Genomic DNA, 18,999 nt, shown 5'->3' with positions numbered 1-18,999 from the left:
TCAGTTCGGCAGTGTTAAGCAAGTCTGAGAGGTCTTCCTTCATATATGAATATCAAATCTGGGCTCCAGAGCAGGCCTATATCCTCTGAAGTAGCTCTTAAGTGAAATATGTCTGTTAATTCACAGCAACTCACAGGGCTGTTTGGTAGTCAGTAACTGGGGGTATTTACATCAGTTTACCCCAAAGTAGTCTTAGGTCTCTTTCCCATCTTTGATTTTCACACACAGGTCTCTACACAGAGATGGCTCCCAAAGAGGCAAACTACACAGCTGCCAAGGAGGGCTTGTTTTTGCCACTCTTCTGAGCCACACTACAGGTTCCTACTATTGAAAGGACTTGAAGGAGCATCCCCTTTTGTGATAGGAAGTGACTTTTGATAGCACGTTGGTTTTCATATATATATTCCCACTTTTGGAGGTTTTGATTTGCTTTTCCTGTGAAACCACTTTCCCTGACCCTCTTCTTTTTTTATAGCTTGAAACAGCAGCCATAAAGGTCCATGCTGCCATCCCTGTTCCATGGCTGAAAGAGCAAGTGTGTTTTCTTCTGAAGCTTATGCTGCAGCAGTGTAGGACCCAGTATGAGCTGGGGAAGCTTTTACAGCTGTTTGTTGGAATAGAGCACCTCTTCTCTGATGGTAAGACAATCCTTACATTTAGGTTGCTGTTAAGAAGTTAGCATTCTTAATTTTAACATATTTTAGAAGGGCATTCAGGAAATTAAAATGCATATGACATAGGACATTACATTTACGGTCCATAACAGATTTGAAGACGAGGTCGTGAAACTTTAGTTATGGTTAAAGCATTCAGAGCATAGAACAACAGCGTATCACGTAAACAGTAGAACTATCTACTCATTCTAAACAGCTGTCAAATAGCCACATTTACCCCCTGGCTAGCCTCTGCACTAGCCTGTCACTGTCATTCTTTTTTTTGTCAAGTAACCTAAACATGTCATCATTGCTCAGGGTCACAGACTTGTTTCAGGAACACCTAATTCATTTTGAGGGTTTCAAAGACAAATTGTGCTTATTTTTTGCAGGTGTTTCCAGACATTGGCAGTATCTAAGCTTGTTGCTTATTGAATGAAACCAACATTGTCTTACCCTCTTTTCTACCTGTTTGATAATTTCAAGTGTTTGTTGAATAATAATATTATTCTTTGACACTAGATTCTGACATTTTCACTGCTAGGGTTATTTTACTACATTTAAACTCACACCTTCAGCTGGAGAGCTCACATTTGCACAGAACACAGAGAGTGCTGGGCACACTGTCACTGTTGTAGGCTGTGAGGCCAGTGACTGGAAGAAAAGAGGGCTGTTCCCCACATGTACGTGCAGGGCACAGAAGATAACTATGTAAACCAAAGAGTAGATCCTCTTAACATATCAGTGTTTTCATTAATCTTTAGTAAGTTTTTCTTTCAGAAATGAATTTTCTGTTTTCCTGTCAAAGTTACTCTATCTATGAAAAATTACAAGGATTGTCTAGATTGTTAACATTACTATAATGCTTTTGTTCATGTAATCTAATTAAATTATATTTTATAGAATATTTGTGTGTGTGCCACATATGTGCTTGGAGAAAAGAAATGTTTTTTTAAAACCTGTTTTTTATATGATGCCAGCAAAGGAACTTAGCTCACGCTGGTGGTTATTGTGCAGGATGCTGCACTGTCACTGGAACTGCCGAAATCAGACCACAGCAGGTGCCACTGGGAGCAGGCTGTTATGGAATGTTTTTAGACTCTTCCTTTATGGTAGGGCACACATAGTCTTCTCACAGACTTTTTGGGAGTGGGAGCAAACCTAGCCACATAAGCTGTTGGCAGAGCATTCCCAGTGTTACTGATGGTAAGAATTTCTCAGAGACATCAGCTGGAGGTCTCAGCTGATGTCTCAGAGGAGCTCAGCTGGGTCTCACCAGGTTAGACAGATAGATAACCGGAGGAGCAAGTGGTGCTCCATTCCAAATACAGTGTGCCACATTACACACAGCTTTGGCTCTCAGCCAGCTTCAGTTTCAACTGCCCTATAAATTCTGTGTCTTAATCCACATGACACCCCATTGAATGAGTGAGTGAATAGTCATAGAAACAAATTTGTTCAAGGTAGGAGAAAAATCCAGAAAGAGATGGGACTGACTTGAATGAATGGCCAGATCTTTTCAAGATTGACTGAGTTGCTGCTACACAGTAGACTACCAACCTCTAACCTGTGTTTAAAGCCAGATATGTGGATTGAGTCCATGTGCCAACCTCTAATAGTTCTTCTGTAGAGGAGCTGCCTATGGCTTCCTCTGCTCTTCAAAAAGAGTAAAAAAAAAGATATTTTTGTTTTTCCCTTAATCACATTATTATGTTAAAGTTATATATTTCCCTCCTGATATTTAGTTACTCTTAAAATGCCATAGTGGCATTTTATTGATGAAATGTTTATATTCTCTTCTCTTTGGCACAGGTCCAGATATAAAGAAGCTGTGTGTCCTAAGCCAAATTTTGAAGGATACTTCCATAACTATTAATCATGTAATTATTAACAGCTATAGCCTTGAGAATTTTCAGCATGAATGTAGATTTATTTTGGAAAAACTGGAGACAAATGGACAGTTTGCATCGGCTAGAAGGGTAGCAGAATTAGCTGAGTTACCTGTGGACAACTTGGTTATTGAAGAGGTAACATTAAGTCTTTTACGTTATTTAAAATCTTAGCTTTTTAAAAAAATATTTTTTATTTATTTATTTTTAGAGAGAGGGGAGGGAGGGAAAAAGAGAGGGAGAGAAACATCAATGTGTGAGAGATACATCAGTTGGTTGCCTCTCACATGCCTGCCACTGGGGACCTGACCTGCAACCCAGGTATGTGCCCTGACTGGGAATTGAACTGGTGACCCTTTGGTTCTCAGGCTGGCACTCAATCCACTGAGCCACACCACCCAGGGCTAAAATCTTAGCTTTTTGAATCAGAATTAAACAAAGACTCAAATGAGCCATGTAATTTATAGGAGATGAGTTTTCTTTTTTTTTTTTACTTTTGACACACATTAGTTTCAGAAATGGATGAGCATGGGATTCCCATTACTGAAGAATGTATGTTTTAAATGTAAGGTTAGCTTACAGGATAATCTACAGGATTATTTACAGGATAATTTAATTCCTTTGGATAGAATTAAATATAAGGTGGCTGTCCTTGAATCCTATTTAATTAGATAAATTTAGAATTGTTTTTCATACCTTAACTTTCCCAATAAAATACCCAGGATCATCTGTAGCCATGTCCCACGTCTTCTGACTTGGTTTTAAAAAGTGTGTTGTAATTAGAGAGCAGTAGCATTTATGATACCCTTATCTGGGAAAGGCTGACTCACATCATTAAATTTTACAGATAACACAAGAAATGCAGACCTTAAAACACATTGACCAGTGGTCCCTGAAACAAGCAAGAATTGACTTCTGGAAAAAATGCCATGAGAATTTTAAGAAAAATTCCATTTCAAGCAAAGCAGCCTCTTCCTTTTTCTCAGCCCAGGCCCTTGTGGCATGTGAGTACCCAAATGAGGAGGGACAGAGCAGCACTGAAGAACGCCATCTGCTGCTCACCCTGGCAGGACACTGGCTTGCTCAGGAGGACCCCGTGCCTGTGGAGAAGCTGGAGGAGCTGGAGAAGCAGATCTGGCTCTGCCGTATCACCCAGCACACCCTCAGAGGAAACCAGGAGGAAATAGAGCCCAGATTTTCTCAACAGATCTCAACTAGTGGTGAACTTCCCTTTGATAGCTTAGCCAGTGAGTTTTCATTCTCTAAGTTGGCTGCTCTGAACACATCAAAATACTTAGAACTCAATGGTCTTCCATCTAAAGAGACTTGTGAGAACAGACTAGATTGGAAAGAGCAGGAATCACTAAACTTTTTGATTGGGCGCCTATTGGATGATGGCTGTGTGCATGAAGCAAGTAGAGTATGCCGGTATTTTCATTTCTATAACCAAGATGTTGCCTTGGTATTGCACTGCAGAGCGCTGGCTTCAGGGGAAGCTAGTGTGGATGACCTACATACAGAGATCCATGCTCTCCTACAAAGTGCTGAACTGCTGGAGGAAGAAAAAGAACCTCACATTCCTCTAAGGAAAGCCCCAAGCAGTAAGTAAAAGAGATCAAACTGCCCTGAGTTCTAAACAGTGTGTTGGCACTCTTTCCAGGAAGAAAATGGTCCCTTTGACATAATATTTACACTAAGTTAAGAGGATAGCAACTCTTTTCAGGTAATCCATAAACTAGGAAATTAACTAGTGGATGAAATAGAACTACCTGGTCTTTTAATTAGCTGTGTATCAAAATTAGAGGGAATCCATCTGACTTGTAACTAGTTCATTAAAATGTATTCTATACAAACAGTCCTCATGGTTCCAATTGTGCACTGATATTATGTAGAAATATGGTTGGCTTTTGTGTTAACCTTGTATCCTTGCTAAACTCACTTATCGACTGGGGGTTTATTTATAGATTCCTGGGGATTTTTCTACAGAGACAATCATATCATGAATAGACAGTGTTATTTCTTCCTTTCCAATCTGTATGCCTTTTTCTTCCTTTATTTCCCTGGCTAGAACTTTCAGTATGATGTTGCATAGAAGTGGTCAGAGTGGACATCCTTGCTTTGTTACTGATATTAGGGAAAAATCATTCAGTTTTTCGTTATTCAGTATGATATTAACTGTAGGTGTTTTGAAGATATGCTTTGCTATGTTGAAGATGGTCCCTTCTATTCCTAGTTTGCAGAGGGTTTTGAATCACTGTTGAATTTTGTCTTGTTTTTTTCTGGATCCATTGATGTGATCATGTGTTTTTTTCTTTAGACTATAAGTTTAATTGATTTTTTAAATATTCAACCAGCTTTGCATTCCCAGGAAGAACCCCACTTGGTTATGGAACACTATCCTTTTTGATATATTACTGGAACCAGTTGGCTATTAGAGAATTTTTGCATTTATGTTCATGAGGAATATTAGTATATACTTTTTATTTTATACTGAGTATCATTGTTAATCAGGGTAATGCTGGTTTCATGAGTTGGAAACACTCATCTGTTTTCTGGAAAACATGGTGTGGAAATAATGTTATTTCTCTTTAAATGTTCATTAGAATTTACCAGTAACAATCTGAATGGAAAAATTTCTGTTTTGGAAGATTTTAAATTATGAATTTAATTTCTCTCATAGTTTGTATGACTAAACAGGTTTATCTTTTTTGCCTTGAGTTAATTTTTGTAGTTTGTGGTTTTTGAGGAAACCTTTTTTTCCTGTCTTTTGGGTGATTTGAACATTTTTAGTCTCCCATTTTAGTTTATTGTGATTTTGACTATATATCTTCACATAGGCTTTTAAATTGTTTGTTTCAGGGATTACACATTCTACATTATTGACATTTCAGTATACTTAAAGTCAGTATTTTATTTCTTACTAGAATGCAAAAACTTTACCACTTGTAGATCATTTACTCCTCTCCCTTTATATCCTAGTTGTCTTATTATATCCACATGCATTGTAAGCCCCATGAAATAATGCTACAAATTTTGCTTTCAACCAAAAAATATGTTTTTAAAAATACAAAGGGAAAATAATTTATTATATTTGCTCAGATATTTACAACTTTTATTGCTTTCCCCTCTGATATTTCTTTTTCCTTCTATCTAAAGGGCTTCTCTCTCTCTTTTTTTAAATCCACACCAGAGGATATGTTTGTTGATTTTAGAGAGAGAGGAAGGAAAAGAGAAAGAGAGAGAAACATCCATTGGTTACCTCTCATATGCATTCCAACCAGGGACTGAACCCTGGTGTACAGGATAATGCTCCTACCAGCTGAGCCATCTGGTCAGGTCTGAAGGCTTCTCTTAGTAATTCTTTTAGAGTTGTCTGTGAGCAACAGATTCTCTTCATTTTTCTTTATTAGTTTTTCTTCATCTAAGTATATCTTGCCTTGTCCAATATGGCTCAGTTGGTTGGAGCAACATCCTCTAAAGTGAATGGTCACAGGTTTAATTCCTGGTCAGGGCACATGCCTAGGTTGTGGGTTTGGTCCTTGGTTGTGGTGCATACCAGGGGCAACTGATTGATATTCTTCTCTCATATCAATTTTTCTCTTCTTCTCTTTATTTAATTTTTTTAAAGATTTTATTTCTTTATCTTAGAGGGGAAGGAGAGAGAGAGAGAAACATCAGTGCATGGTTGCCTCTCATGCATACCCTGCTGGGAACCGGGAACTGGCCTGCAACCCAGGCATGTGCCCCAACTGGGAATCGAACCGCGATCATGTGGTTTGCAGGCCCTCACTCAATCCATTGAGCCACACCAGCCAGGGCTCTTCTTCTCTTTAAAAATCAATAAGTATGTCCTCAGGTGAGGATAAAACTATACAAAAAAAGAATGTGTCTATTTGACCTTTATTTCTGAGAGAGAGTTTTTGCTGGATATAAAATATTCATTATTTTTGCCCTGGCTGGTGTGACTCAGTGGATTGAGTGTGGACCTGTGAACCAAAGGATTGCTGGTTCCATTCTCAATCAGAGCACATGCCTGGGTTGTGGGCCAGGTCCCCAGTAGGGGGCATGTAAAAGGCAAGCACACATTATGTTTCTCTCCCTCTCTTCCTCCCTTCCCCTCTCTAAAAATAATAAATAAAATATTTAACATATATATATATTTAAATAATAAATATAAGTAAAATAAATATATATTATATATTATATATAAATACACCTTTTTTAAAGCACTTATAAATGTTGTACCACTTTCTTTTGACATCCATTGTATCTGATGAATAATCTGTAATCATTTGAACTATATTTTTCCCCTATAGATAATGCATTTTTCTTTTTTCAAATTTTTAAAATTGTTATTCAAGTAGATAACGCATTTTTTTCTTTGCAAGATTTTTTTGTCTTTAGTCTTTAGCAATTAGTTGATAATGTGACTGGGCATGTATTTCTTAGTATTTATCCTATTCAGGATTCACTGAGCTTCTTGAACTATAGGTTCGTGTGTTCTACCAAATTTTAGTTGTTTTCAGACTTTTTTTCAAATACATTTTCAGAACCATACTCTTACTCTTGTCCTTTTGGGACATGAATCTTGGAACTTTTGTTAGTGTCTCAAGTCCCTGAGACTTTGTTCATTTTTTCCAGTCCTTTTTTCTCTCTGTTGTTTAGATTGGATAATTTCTATCCATCTATCTTCAATTTCGCTGACTCTTTTTCCTGGCATTATCATGCTACTATTGAGTTTTTTTATTTCTGTGATTTTTAAATATCAGTTATTGTTCAGTTCTAAAATTTCCATTTTATTCTTCTTTACACCTTCTATTTCTTTGCTGAAGCTTTCTGTTTTTCTGTTTGTCTCAAGAGCATCCATGATTGCTTTTTGGAACATTTCTATAATAGCTGCTTTAAAGTCTTTATCAATTTCAACATTTGTGTCATTTTAGTACCGACTATCATCTGTTGATTGTCTTTTTTCATGAGTTGAGATTTTTCTCTATTTTTGTATGTTGTGTAGGTTTATGTTGCATCTAGACATTTTGAAGAGTATGTTATGAGACATTGAGTCTTATTTAAATCCTATGAAGAATGTTGATATTTTATAGCAGGCAATTGACCTGGTTAGGTTTAGGCTACAAGTTCTGACCCACTTTCTATGGGCTAACTCAGTTCAGTTTCCAAATTCTTTGTATTACTGTTCAGATCCATCTTTGTGTGTGTCATCCTGAGGTCATTCTGCAACTTGAGTAATGGTTTATCTGTTCATTCAATTCTCAGAATCTTTGATAGGCTGGTTAGGATCAGATTCATGCATCAAAGCCCAAGAGTGAGCCCTAGTGTTTGTAAACACCTTTGTGTTGCTTTCCTGAATCTTCCTCCCAAGTACTTTTGTCTTCTTGAGGCTTCCCTTTTCAGTCCTCTGGGCCTGAAGCTGGAGGTTTAATCACCCCATTCTGTCATGCACTTCCCTGACTTGCCTGCATTCAGGACCAACTTACGGGAGGCTAATGCAAAAAAGAATGAGTTCACTCCACCCTCGTGGGACCAGATCTCCTCCGATCTGAAAAGGAGGTTCCCCTTTGTGTTTTGACTCTCGCCAGCCGCTGCTTCAGCCTCTACCACTAAGGGCAAGGGGTTGCTTAGGAGCTGAGATGAGAGAGAATGAACAGTAGGAGTTCCCATTTCTACTCCTCGAGTCCATACTAGAGGATTTTCCCTGGGGAGCACACTCTCTCTGTGATCCTTACTGCTTGGTTTTGGGTTTTAGGTGGCACTGTACTCAGGCTGGAGGTTACTAGGGGAGAAGGACATGGAAGTTCTGGTCATCTTTGACCCACCTGCCACTGTTTCCATCTCAGAGTGCTCACATAGCGCTGTCTACAGCAGTGGGCAGGTTTTACATGGGGTTCCATAGGGGAGACAGGGTGGAGTGACTGTACTCCACCTCGCCTAGAACTGGAACCCCCACTGAAGGATTTTAAGAAGGAGGATAACATGGTCCGGGTTCCTTTTTACTTTTATCTTTAATGCGTGTTTTTTAATGGATAGTATTTTAAATGCAAAAGTATTGTATTACACACTCATTGTAACAAATAACACAATACAGAAGTGTAGAATGTAACCCATTCAACACCACCCTCACTAAATTCTTCGAAATAACACAATGCTTTATTGATACAGATTTAGATTTTTAATTTTGTTTTTCTATTAGAAACAGTTATGTAAATATTTTTTTCTAATAGAAACACTTGATCAAATTAAGAAAGTTTTCTTCTATTTCAGAGTAAGAATTTTTTTAAAATCAGAAGTATATTCTAATTTTACTATTCCCTTCATCCAGACAATTTTTTGTGTGATTTGAATTTTAGAAAGATCATGCTGAATATGTGGAAGATTGACCTATGGGCGAGGGGAGGCTAACAGCAGGAAATAGTAACAACCTCTTAGATGCAGGTTGATGAAGGTTGGAAGTAAGGGTAGTGATTGGAGAGATGTTTTGGAGATATAGTCAGCTGGACCTGGTGACTTATTTGATGTAAGGGGAAACTGAGAGGAGGAGGAGGTGTAGAGGAGAGTCTAGCAGTCAGCTTTGATGATAACTGCTCGAGTGTCATCAGTTAGGCGGCTTTGAGTCTTTTGTAGCCCATGAGACCTTTAAAATATTTCAGCTTGGAATTTCCTGGAAAAAGGCAATGAAAGAAGTTTAAGTGGGGTATGGGCCCTGTCAGAAGTGGTCCCAGACTCAGGGGCACTCATGATGGTGCAATGCAGGAAGCTGTGGGCAGAGAGGTAGAGAGTGAACTGGGAAGAGGTTTAAACTTTACCACCCCCTTCAATCTCTGTTTGCTTCCAGCTTCAAGTCTGGATAGTCAGTCATTTGTGATGCTGCCCCCCAATGATGAAGTTGTAACTAATCTCGAAATTCTGACAAGCAGATGCCTCCATGGAAAAAACTACTGCCGGCGGGTCCTCTGCCTGTATGAACTTTCCAAGGTAGGTGCCAAAGCATAACACCTTCATATTAAGCTCCCTTTGAAAGGGAGGGAAGCTGGCGGTGGAAAGTTGGGCATAATAGAGCTCTTGTCAGGATGTTGGCCCCTGTAAATCCATCCCTTGGGGGTCATGGGAGGGTGCCAGGCCAAGCCAACCAGAAGTTAGGGCAAGACATTTCACTTCTCTAGGCCCCTAGTTCTGGTCTATAAGTGATTTGACCACAAGGGTCCCTTCTAACCCTAATATCTTAGGTTTTGCTTTAGAATTGTTTGGACCTTTCCATATGAGGGAAAGCCCAAAATAAGTTTTAAAATAAAATAAAATGGAATGTCATGACCCTAAAGACAGGAGCTAGAGCAGCCAGGAATTGTTTGTGGATTTGTGCTGACTGAAGGAGAAAAACAGCAGCCTGTGCATGAAGTGGAAGAGCACGAGAGAAATAAAGTAGAACACTAAAGCCCTTGCCTTGGATAAGGTTCAGAGACTTCTTTGGAAAGTGAGGGTTTTGCTGCTACTGTGGGGACATGGAAGGGGCTCTTGCCTTTCATTCAACTTTCTCATGTTTCATAACATTTGAATAGCTCAATGTTCAACATGAGATAACTCACCTGATGCTTTCTGAAGACAAGCCTTTCCTTCCTTAGGTGAAGTGATAGAAAAAGATAGAATACAGTGCTTGCCTCTTCTAAGATTCCTGCTCAGGGTGAGCCATCAAGCCGGTCCACATCAGAACTCAGAAAAGGCTAGCTTTTCCCTGGCTCCTAACAATAGCTTTGACTGACTTTGCCTTCTTCTCAGGAGTTGGGCTGTTCCTACACAGATGTTGCCACCCAAGATGGTGAGGCCATGCTCCGCACAATCTTGGCTTCTCAGCGGCCCGATCGATGCAAGCGAGCCCAAGCCTTCATTAGCACCCAGGGCCTTGAGCCAGACAGGGTGGCTGAGCTAGTGGCTGAAGAGGTGACCCGTGAGCTGCTGTCCCCATCAGAGGGAACAGGTACCCTGCCCTCCAGGCCTTCCCAGCCTTTCAGACAATTTTCACAAGTACCCTGTGTCAAGGATTTGGATGTTATGTTCACGTACATCCTGCATGCTGCCCTCTCAAGTGCCAGGCTGCACTCTTTAGAGGAAAACACATTGCATTTATTTTGTTATTGTTGGCCTTTGTTCTTTTATTGTTTTATGATGATTCTTAGAATAGCTGTGCCTTTCTCTGAGCTAATGAACTCCTGTTCTGTAAGATGCCCAGTAGGCCAAGAGGAGGGCTGCACTGGGAACTCCTTCAGCATTATTTACTAGTACCCAGGCCTGGGCAGCATGGAGCTTTTAATCTCTCTCTCAACTGTCTCGGTAATGCCTGCGCCTTTCTCCACATCTTTCTGAACAGGACATAAGCAGATCACCCCCGCAGAGGAAAGCCAGACATTTCTTCAGCTGACCGCTTTGTGTCAAGACCACACCTTGGTAGGCATGAAGTTGTTGGAAAAGATTTCCTCTGTTCCCCATGGGGAACTGTCTTGCAGTAAGTTTTTGCCCATTTTCTTACATGTTTGGGGCCCAAGGAGATCTCCAAGAAATCTTCCAGAGTTAGTCTTTCCAAAGTTCAGTTTGGTCCTTCTTCCTGCTCTGGATCCCTACCCCTCCAGCGCAGTTTATAAAGCTGTAAGTTTATTGAAGAAAGTTTAGAAACTACATATGGGAAAGCAACCCAAAGTTTAAAATCACACAAAAAAGCAACCTTATAACATTTGGTGTATTTATTTTATTTTACTCTTAAATTGCTTTGCAAAGTGGATATTTTTGTCCCCATTTTAGAAGAACAGTGAAACTTATAAAAGTTGATCAATTTAACTAATACATGACAGAACTGGTATTTGAATCTGGTCTGTATGATTTAAAAACCTGCTCACTTTCTCCAGTGTCTAGTTCATTACAGGCATTAAGTAGTATGTGTCCCTCTGATGTTTTTCTATACAAATCTGTAGGTTTTTATTTTTCAAAAATGGCATTAGACTGTACATAGTGTTTATAATTGCTTAATGAATATGCTATCATTATCATCTTTCCATTACATTGAATATTCTCCTATATCACCTTTAATGGTTACGCAGTATTTCTCTTATATGCAATTGAAAATTGTATGCCCTATTGTGGGGCCTTTAGATTGTTTCCAATTTTCTGTTTTAGAATGTCCTTATAGGCAAATCTACAGGGTCTAGCAAATATTTTTATATTAAAAAATAACACCCATTTTTAATTATAAAATCATCATGTAATTCTGTAACATATCACACTTAAGCACACCATGACATTTCAAGCAAAATGTTCAAATTAACACTATAAATTATTACACCCATATTATTACCCTACCAACCACACTCAAGCAAGCGTAACCTCTGCTGGATCCTGCATATCCACGATTATTTCCCTAAGATAAACTCCTGATTTAAGAGCACGCTCATTTTTAAAGCTTTATATATATAGTCAAATTTTACTCCAAAAACAAATCACTTCTTATTCCCACTTAAGCAGAGTGTGAGAGTAGCATTTCTTGGAACCCATTCCACTTTGCAAATTTGATAGACTCAAAAAAGGCATTTTATGGGTTTAGTGAACAAATAAATGGATATTTTAAAAGGTTGAAGAGTTTTATTTAAGAAATTGCTTCTTGTATCTCTTCTCAGTCCAGTTCAACAGTATTTACAGGGCACCAACCATGTGCAGGGTACTCTAAAAATCAGGGGTATAGTGAACAAGTATATCAACAATCTCTGGAGCCCACAGACTACAGGTGTGTCACACAGGAAGAGCCAGACTGCTGGTTAAGAAAGGTTTTTGGAGGAAGTGTCCAAACCAAGGCCAGATGGATTAGTAGTCAAGGTTGCTCAGTGGTCAGTAGGTTTGGGGAGTGCTCCACAGGTACTAAGGCCCAGAAGGCATAGTATGGGAACCTTTTTTCTATCTTCAACATTGTAAATATTTTCCCAGTTTGCCTTTTAATTGTGCTTACAGTGATTGTGTGTAAAAGTTTTACATTTGTATGTAGTCAGATTTTTCATTAATCTAGAAAGCCATTAGAAGTGCAGAACATCACATGGCACTTCATTAGGCCCTAAGACTCTTCACTGAGATACAGATTATGCCCTTGGATTCTGGTTGGCATGGACTCCATCGATTTGTCTCCAGAGAGTTTCTCCATCATTAGAAGTCAAGGATTCCTTGTTCTCATGTGTAAGGCCTCAAAAGGTCACTATGCAGTCACTACATGATTGTCTTTGAGGAGAGGGTGTGCTATCTATCACTGACAGAATGTAGATATTGTCGGAGGGCTGTCCCACAGCTGGAGCTGGTGAGGTCAGAGACCTCAGAGGATTGGTGAGAGCGCCTTCTCTAGACAGCCAATCTGTAGAGGCCCCTTCACCCTCCTGCCTGGCACAGAACTAGACAGTGAGTGGCCAGGTTCACAGCTCCATCTTACCAGTATCCCACCTAACCAGCCACAGAGCTGCTGATTCTGGCCCATCACTGCTTCACGCTGACATGCCACATGGAGGGCATCATCCGAGTTCTGCAGGCTGCCCGGCTGCTCACAGATGACCATTTGGCCCCCAACGAGGAGTATGGGCTGGTGGTAAGTAAACCCTCATGCCTACCTTCCACCCTGAGGAAACCTTTGAGAGAGCAGATGGGCTGGGACCAGCTCAGAGTTGATGTTGTCTTAGGGAATTTGCCACCTGGGTATTACTGCCCACTCGGTAGCTGGCTGGGTAGCTCCAGGCTGAGTTCTGTCAGAATCAGATTGCTCCAAAGGAGAAATTGAGAGGATCCCTACACTGTACTCCAGGGCTGTCATCCTCCTTGCCAGGGCAGTTTGCTTTTCTAGAGGGCTAAGACAGCTGTATTTTCCCCAAAATAGAAGGTTCAGACCTACCTCTTATCTCTAATTTGAAATGAGCTGACAACTCAAGCCTCCTGTGTACTGTAGGTTTGAAAGTGATCCAAGTGGCTGAGCAAGCTGTTGAGCACTGCAGTAAGCAGTGGTGGGAAGGGGAAGAATGCCTGCCCAGGAGGGTGGCACTTCAACACTTGATAGTCACTTCTAGAGACAACAGAAGTGGGGACGGCAAATAGTATCTCAATGACTAGCATTTCTGAATCCTCCAGAAATGTCCTCTTGTTGGGCATACAGGACAGGGAGATTAGCATGGCAGCCTAGATATTAGCCCTTCAATACCCCAGGAGCTTGGTATCTGCAAGCAACCTTGATAAGGGTAGTGGTCTGGTTCGGAGAACTCTTAAGGGAAGCTGATGGAAGCTGCCTTCTCTCTTTCCAGGTGCGTCTCCTCACTGGCATTGGAAGGTACAATGAGATGACATACATATTTGAATTGCTGCATAAAAAGCACTACTTTGAAGTGCTGATGCGGAAGAAGTTGGATCCGGTAGGTGTACAGTATTCAGAGCTCCAGGATGACGTGTACTACTTACTGACTTCGGGAGTCTCAGACTTTCTTAAGAATAATCCCAGAGTAGACCCCTAGTATATAGAAGGAGGGAATTAAAGCCCTCCCCAAGACATACACTGTAACCAGTAGCTTAAGGTTACAGAGTTCAGACCAGATAGTGATTATGCTAACAGATGCTAAATAGTGAAGAAAATAAGTTTGTACATGTACACCTCAGCTGTTGCCTGCATCTACTGTCCTAATGACTGCTCTGACAGGGGCAAAAAACTTTGCTGAGAGCTACACAGAAATAAGCTGACCAACTCAGAAGGCCATGTCTAAGGGCTGATTTTTAGTGGAGAATTTTCAGGGGACCATGAAAAAGAGTGTTGCTGAGCTGTTAGGAAGTGAATGCCAAGGCTTGGGCCTGGAAATCTGTGGAGCTGTTTGTAACAACCAGGAAGGAGGCTGGGAAGCAAAGACCTGACTTGCCAGGCCCTTGGGCTTGGGCTTGGGCTTGTCTGTCCTCAGCATGCTTATGTGATAGCAAGCATGTCACTCATTTTCAAGTCATTTATTTAACTGATGCTTCATTGCTTCAGCCCATTTCACCACTGAAGATTTAAAAACCACAGTATACTTTTGGCTTCTGGGAACTTGGGCATGGCCAAGCAGAAAAACTCCTTAATGCTGGGCTCATTTTAGGACAGACTGGTCCAGTCATCAGGAGAGGGGCAAGTCCTGGACACCTTAAGATCCCCCAGGGGGTATTTAAATGGTTTTTGAGGCATTTTTGATTCTGCATTTAAATATTCTTTTAATAACTTTCTTATTACAAAAGTAATACATATTCAATATTAAGACACTTGGAAAACAGAACACAGAAAAAATCCCTGTCTTTATTATCTGGAGACAGCCACTGCTAACACTTTGGTATAGGCCCTTTCTGTGCACACATACCTGCAAACATATATACATACAAATTTAATATTTTTAGCAAAATATCATACCATCCAAATATGAAAGTCTGCCTCTTTCACTTAATAACCATGTCATGAACATTCCCTAAATCAACATCAGTTTTAATGGCCATGTGGTATTTCCTTAGCCTTTATTTTGGACCTCTGGATTATTTCTAATTGTTTGCCATTAAATGTCCCCATTATATCCATCTTAGCACTTCTCTCATCATTTCTTTAGGGATAGATTTCTAGAAGTGGAATTGTTAGAATAACACGTGCATTTTTAAGGCTCCTTCTGACAGGTTTTACCGTTCATACCACTGCCAGCAAAGTAGATGTACTTGTTTCCTTGTACTCAGGATAGTGTAAAGTTTTATATTCATTTTTGTCTTTTCCTTTTTGGGGGAGTGTTTAAGGAACTTTCAGAACCGAGGGACTCAGCCAATCCTGCCTGCCTACAGTCCCTGTTTGAGACCTCGGCATTCCCTTTTTTTCTGGGCAGAGTGGTACCCTGAAGACGGCCCTACTCGACTACATCAAACGCTGCCGCCCTGGGGACAGTGAGAAGCACAACATGATTGCCCTGTGCTTCAGCATGTGCAGGGAGATCGGGGAGAACCATGAGGCAGCCGCCTGCATCCAACTGAAACTGATCGAGTCTCAGCCCTGGGGTGAGCAGAGGTCACAACAAGCACCCTCAGGGAAGGTCCTTAGGACTTAGGGCAAGAGCCCATGGAGAGTGACTAATACCCACTTCAGCATTTAGCAGCCACTCACTGGGGCCCCAACTGGGCAGACAGGAGATGGAAGGGGACCTGGAAGGCATCTGGTGTTCTTGTAGCTCATGTATCCAGGTGTCATCTGTCAGGAACCAGTGTGTACGTTGATACCATGTAAACCTGCCTTGATGTTCCAGAAATAATTGAACTAGATGGGGCACTGAATCCTACTCCAGATTGTGTGTGTTCCTGGCCCAATACCCTTTACCTCAGTGAGACCTCCACCTCCCTGTGAACACAAGCTGGGGTATTTCTTGTCCGGCTTGTGATCACTGAGTGGGGTGGGGAGCAGCCAGCCTTGGGAGTCAGACACACCCACACGTTTCCTTTACTCCTCTGCAGAGGACAACCTCAAGGACGGGCACCAACTGAAACAGCTGCTGCTGAAGGCCCTGACTCTGATGCTGGATGCAGCAGAGAGCTATGCCAAGGTAACCAAGGGGAGTCTTACTCCAGACTGGTTTTGGGGCTTGCTCTCTTCAGGAATTATTTTGTCCCTATGCTCTATCAAGTGAAGGGGAAGAGAGCCATGGGCCAACTGGGGGCAGAGGGGTGAGTTCAGTTTCTGGAGGGTTCAGAGGGAGATAATGGCAACAGAGTCTTTACCTGTGCCTCCCTCCACCCTGTCTCTCAGGACTCCTGTGTGCGACAGGCCCTGCACTGTCACCGGCTCACCAAGTTGCTAACACTGCAGATTCATTTTCTGAACAGTGGCCAGAACACTATGCTTATCAACCTGGGCCGCCACAGGCTGATGGACTGCATCATCTCCCTGCCTCGGTTCTACCAGGTGAAAAGGAAGAAAAATCTAGCTAGCACTGCTAGCATACTCTCCTGCTGTCTAATGGGACTCAGAGATTGAGTGACTTGCCTAAGAGCTCAGAGCGAGTGACAGAACCAGGACTATGCGGTTCTCCTGAGTTAGCTGTGTGACATACAAATTGCCTTTCTATGGTAGTATTTCTTGCTAGCTTGTTCGGACAAAGGGTGGGGAACGGTACGACAAACTGGTAGGCCAGCAGAGAGGCAGACAGCTTCGCCCCTCAGACAGTTGAGGTTCAGAGAAACATCACTGCTAGTGATCCTGCAAGCATCTCTCAGCCCCAGCATTTTACAAAATAGTGCACCCAGGTTAACACAGGGAGTCAAGGGCTTCCAGGAGCCTGTTCTAGTCCCTTAATGAGGAGGGATGGTTTCAGAGAATCAGCCCTTTCATTGTTCCTTATACAGTTTAGTATGAAAATGTTCTTTAACAGTTTTATAAGTCCACTGAAGGTCAGTGTTTGGGGGTTTAAGGGAAGGGAAATGTCAAACTAACACCAAACTTTCCACCAATTCTGATATAGACAGAGCCTTTAATATGATTGGTAATGATGACATTCACTGTGTGAGTGTACAGTGTTAAGTTTTCTACAACAATCTGCCTTCAATGTTACATTTAAAAGGCTTTAATGGTGTCCTTCCTCCATCCTTTTAAGGCTTCTATCGTGGCTGAGGCCTATGACTTTGTTCCTGATTGGGCTGAAATTCTATACCAACAAGTGATTCTTAAAGGAGACTTTACTTACTTGGAAGAATTTAAGCAGCAAAGGTTATTAAGAACCAGTATATTTGAAGAGATTTCTGAAAAGTAAGTATTAAAATGCCTCTACTTTGGTTAAGGCATGGTAAAGAATTTTATGGCTAAGTATAACATGCCTATAGCCACTCCTCTGCTTGAGATGACAGATGTCAAGAATGCCCAGAAAGGAGAGATTTTTTAAAACAAATTAATGCAAACAGATGAATGAAAACACTTTATGGTACTCTGTACTTAAAATGGGAGTCCAGGTACTCAGCTAGCCTGAGGTGCCCAGAATTCTAAACATCAGAGGTCCCCTTTGGTGTACTAAACTTATTCTAATTAAAGTAAGCATTAAGATATATTTTTAATGAAATAATTTCAGTGTTCACCAAATGCCCCCTAATGCTAGTTAGTTTTAGATAGTTTCCCAGAGTCTGTCTAGCACCACCCCTTCTCTTCTGTAGGTATTCAGTGTCAGGGCTGACAGTCCTCACTCAAGCTACATTATCTTAACCTGTACATTCTTGTTTGTCCAGAGTTAAACAACGCCAGCCTACTGAGATGGCTGTGAAAAACCTGAAGAAGTTACTCACGTGTTGTGAAGATGTCTACCTGTATTACAAGCTGGCATACGAACATAAATTTTATGATGTTGTAAATATGCTTCTGAAGGACCCACAGACAGGCTGCTGTCTAAAGGACATGCTGGCAGGTTAGATGGATTCCGATAACATGAGCAAGGTTACATAGGTGCCTGCTGTCTCGTCCTGAAATGAGGTACTGACAGATGTTTGTGATCACAGTAGAATAACGCATTGGGGATCTTTGTCATCCAAGTTATAAAACCCCAGAACTGATCATACCAGTCAGTCTGTTGTGAGCAGTGGATAAAGAATGAGTTTCCATAAGGAAATTCCTGTTTTAAAAGTGACTGTTCCTCTGTACCATTTTATATAGATATTAGTGATAAGATCAAAAGTTTCATCTTCCTCAGAATAGCTTTTACTTTAGGACATGATACAATATTGATTAAAGAATACCTGTGCCTACAGATTCCAGTTTCAAAGGAATTTAATATTATTTACACAGTTAAGGAACAGATACACATTTCCATTAGTTAGAAACTGACCTCTATAATAAAATAGATTTTAAATTCAGTGCATGTCATTATTAACTGCTAAGAAAATCTTAGCCCTTGTCTGCCTTAAAATGATCATTATTTGCTCTTAATTATTGCTGTGTAGTTGCTGCTTTCTGTTAATTCCTCAAATCATTTGGATGGTCCTGTCTTCCAGTTAGTAGTCTACAGAGCTTTGATTGAGCCTCCTCTTCATGAGAGACACTAAAAGTATTTTTCTTCTGTCCCTACTTTTGAGTCTGTGACAGATGCAAAAAAAGACTCTAACCACAAATTTGGCTAAAATGCTTAAAAGAAAATGTATAATAAAGATCACTCAATCTATGCTTACAGCCATAACCTGAGTTATAAGCTCAGTTACTCCAAATAAATAATTCTAGGTACTTAATTAGGCCTTAGTATCTAAACCACCAAACAATTTCCCCAAATAAATAAAAAGAGGAAAGCAGCCCTATACTTTTGTTGCTCTAGAGTGACAACTATTAAGGGCCTGACAAATCATTTTTGTTTTAAAGCTATTAACTACTCATCAAGCATTTAGTAAGCTTTGTAAGTATAGAGAACTCTAGTCCCAAGAGCTGT

General features: G+C 40.6%; 1 protein-coding gene across 1 annotated transcript in view; it reads left to right on the top strand.

Annotated features, from left to right (window-relative positions):
- Positions 1-18,592, top strand: part of SPG11 (SPG11 vesicle trafficking associated, spatacsin) — a 112,640-nt gene extending 94,048 nt beyond the window's left edge. Inside the window, exons 28-40 of the mRNA XM_037054510.1 lie at positions 476-638; positions 2,466-2,680; positions 3,390-4,143; positions 9,390-9,529; positions 10,328-10,526; positions 10,917-11,051; positions 13,027-13,160; positions 13,864-13,971; positions 15,439-15,607; positions 16,058-16,146; positions 16,350-16,505; positions 17,194-17,345; positions 17,816-18,592. Coding sequence (XP_036910405.1) covers positions 476-638; positions 2,466-2,680; positions 3,390-4,143; positions 9,390-9,529; positions 10,328-10,526; positions 10,917-11,051; positions 13,027-13,160; positions 13,864-13,971; positions 15,439-15,607; positions 16,058-16,146; positions 16,350-16,505; positions 17,194-17,345; positions 17,816-17,996 — 2,595 coding nt within the window. The 3' untranslated portion in view covers positions 17,997-18,592. The remainder of the gene's footprint in view (positions 1-475; positions 639-2,465; positions 2,681-3,389; positions 4,144-9,389; positions 9,530-10,327; positions 10,527-10,916; positions 11,052-13,026; positions 13,161-13,863; positions 13,972-15,438; positions 15,608-16,057; positions 16,147-16,349; positions 16,506-17,193; positions 17,346-17,815) is intronic.
- Positions 18,593-18,999: the final 407 nt, after the last annotated feature.

This window comes from Sturnira hondurensis, unplaced genomic scaffold, assembly GCF_014824575.4.
Source record: "Sturnira hondurensis isolate 20B ecotype Veracruz unplaced genomic scaffold, ASM1482457v3 Scaffold0008196, whole genome shotgun sequence".
Classification (NCBI taxonomy): domain Eukaryota; kingdom Metazoa; phylum Chordata; class Mammalia; order Chiroptera; family Phyllostomidae; genus Sturnira; species Sturnira hondurensis.
Note: the sequence above shows the minus strand (reverse complement) of the source record. Positions and strands in the feature narration are given on the sequence as shown.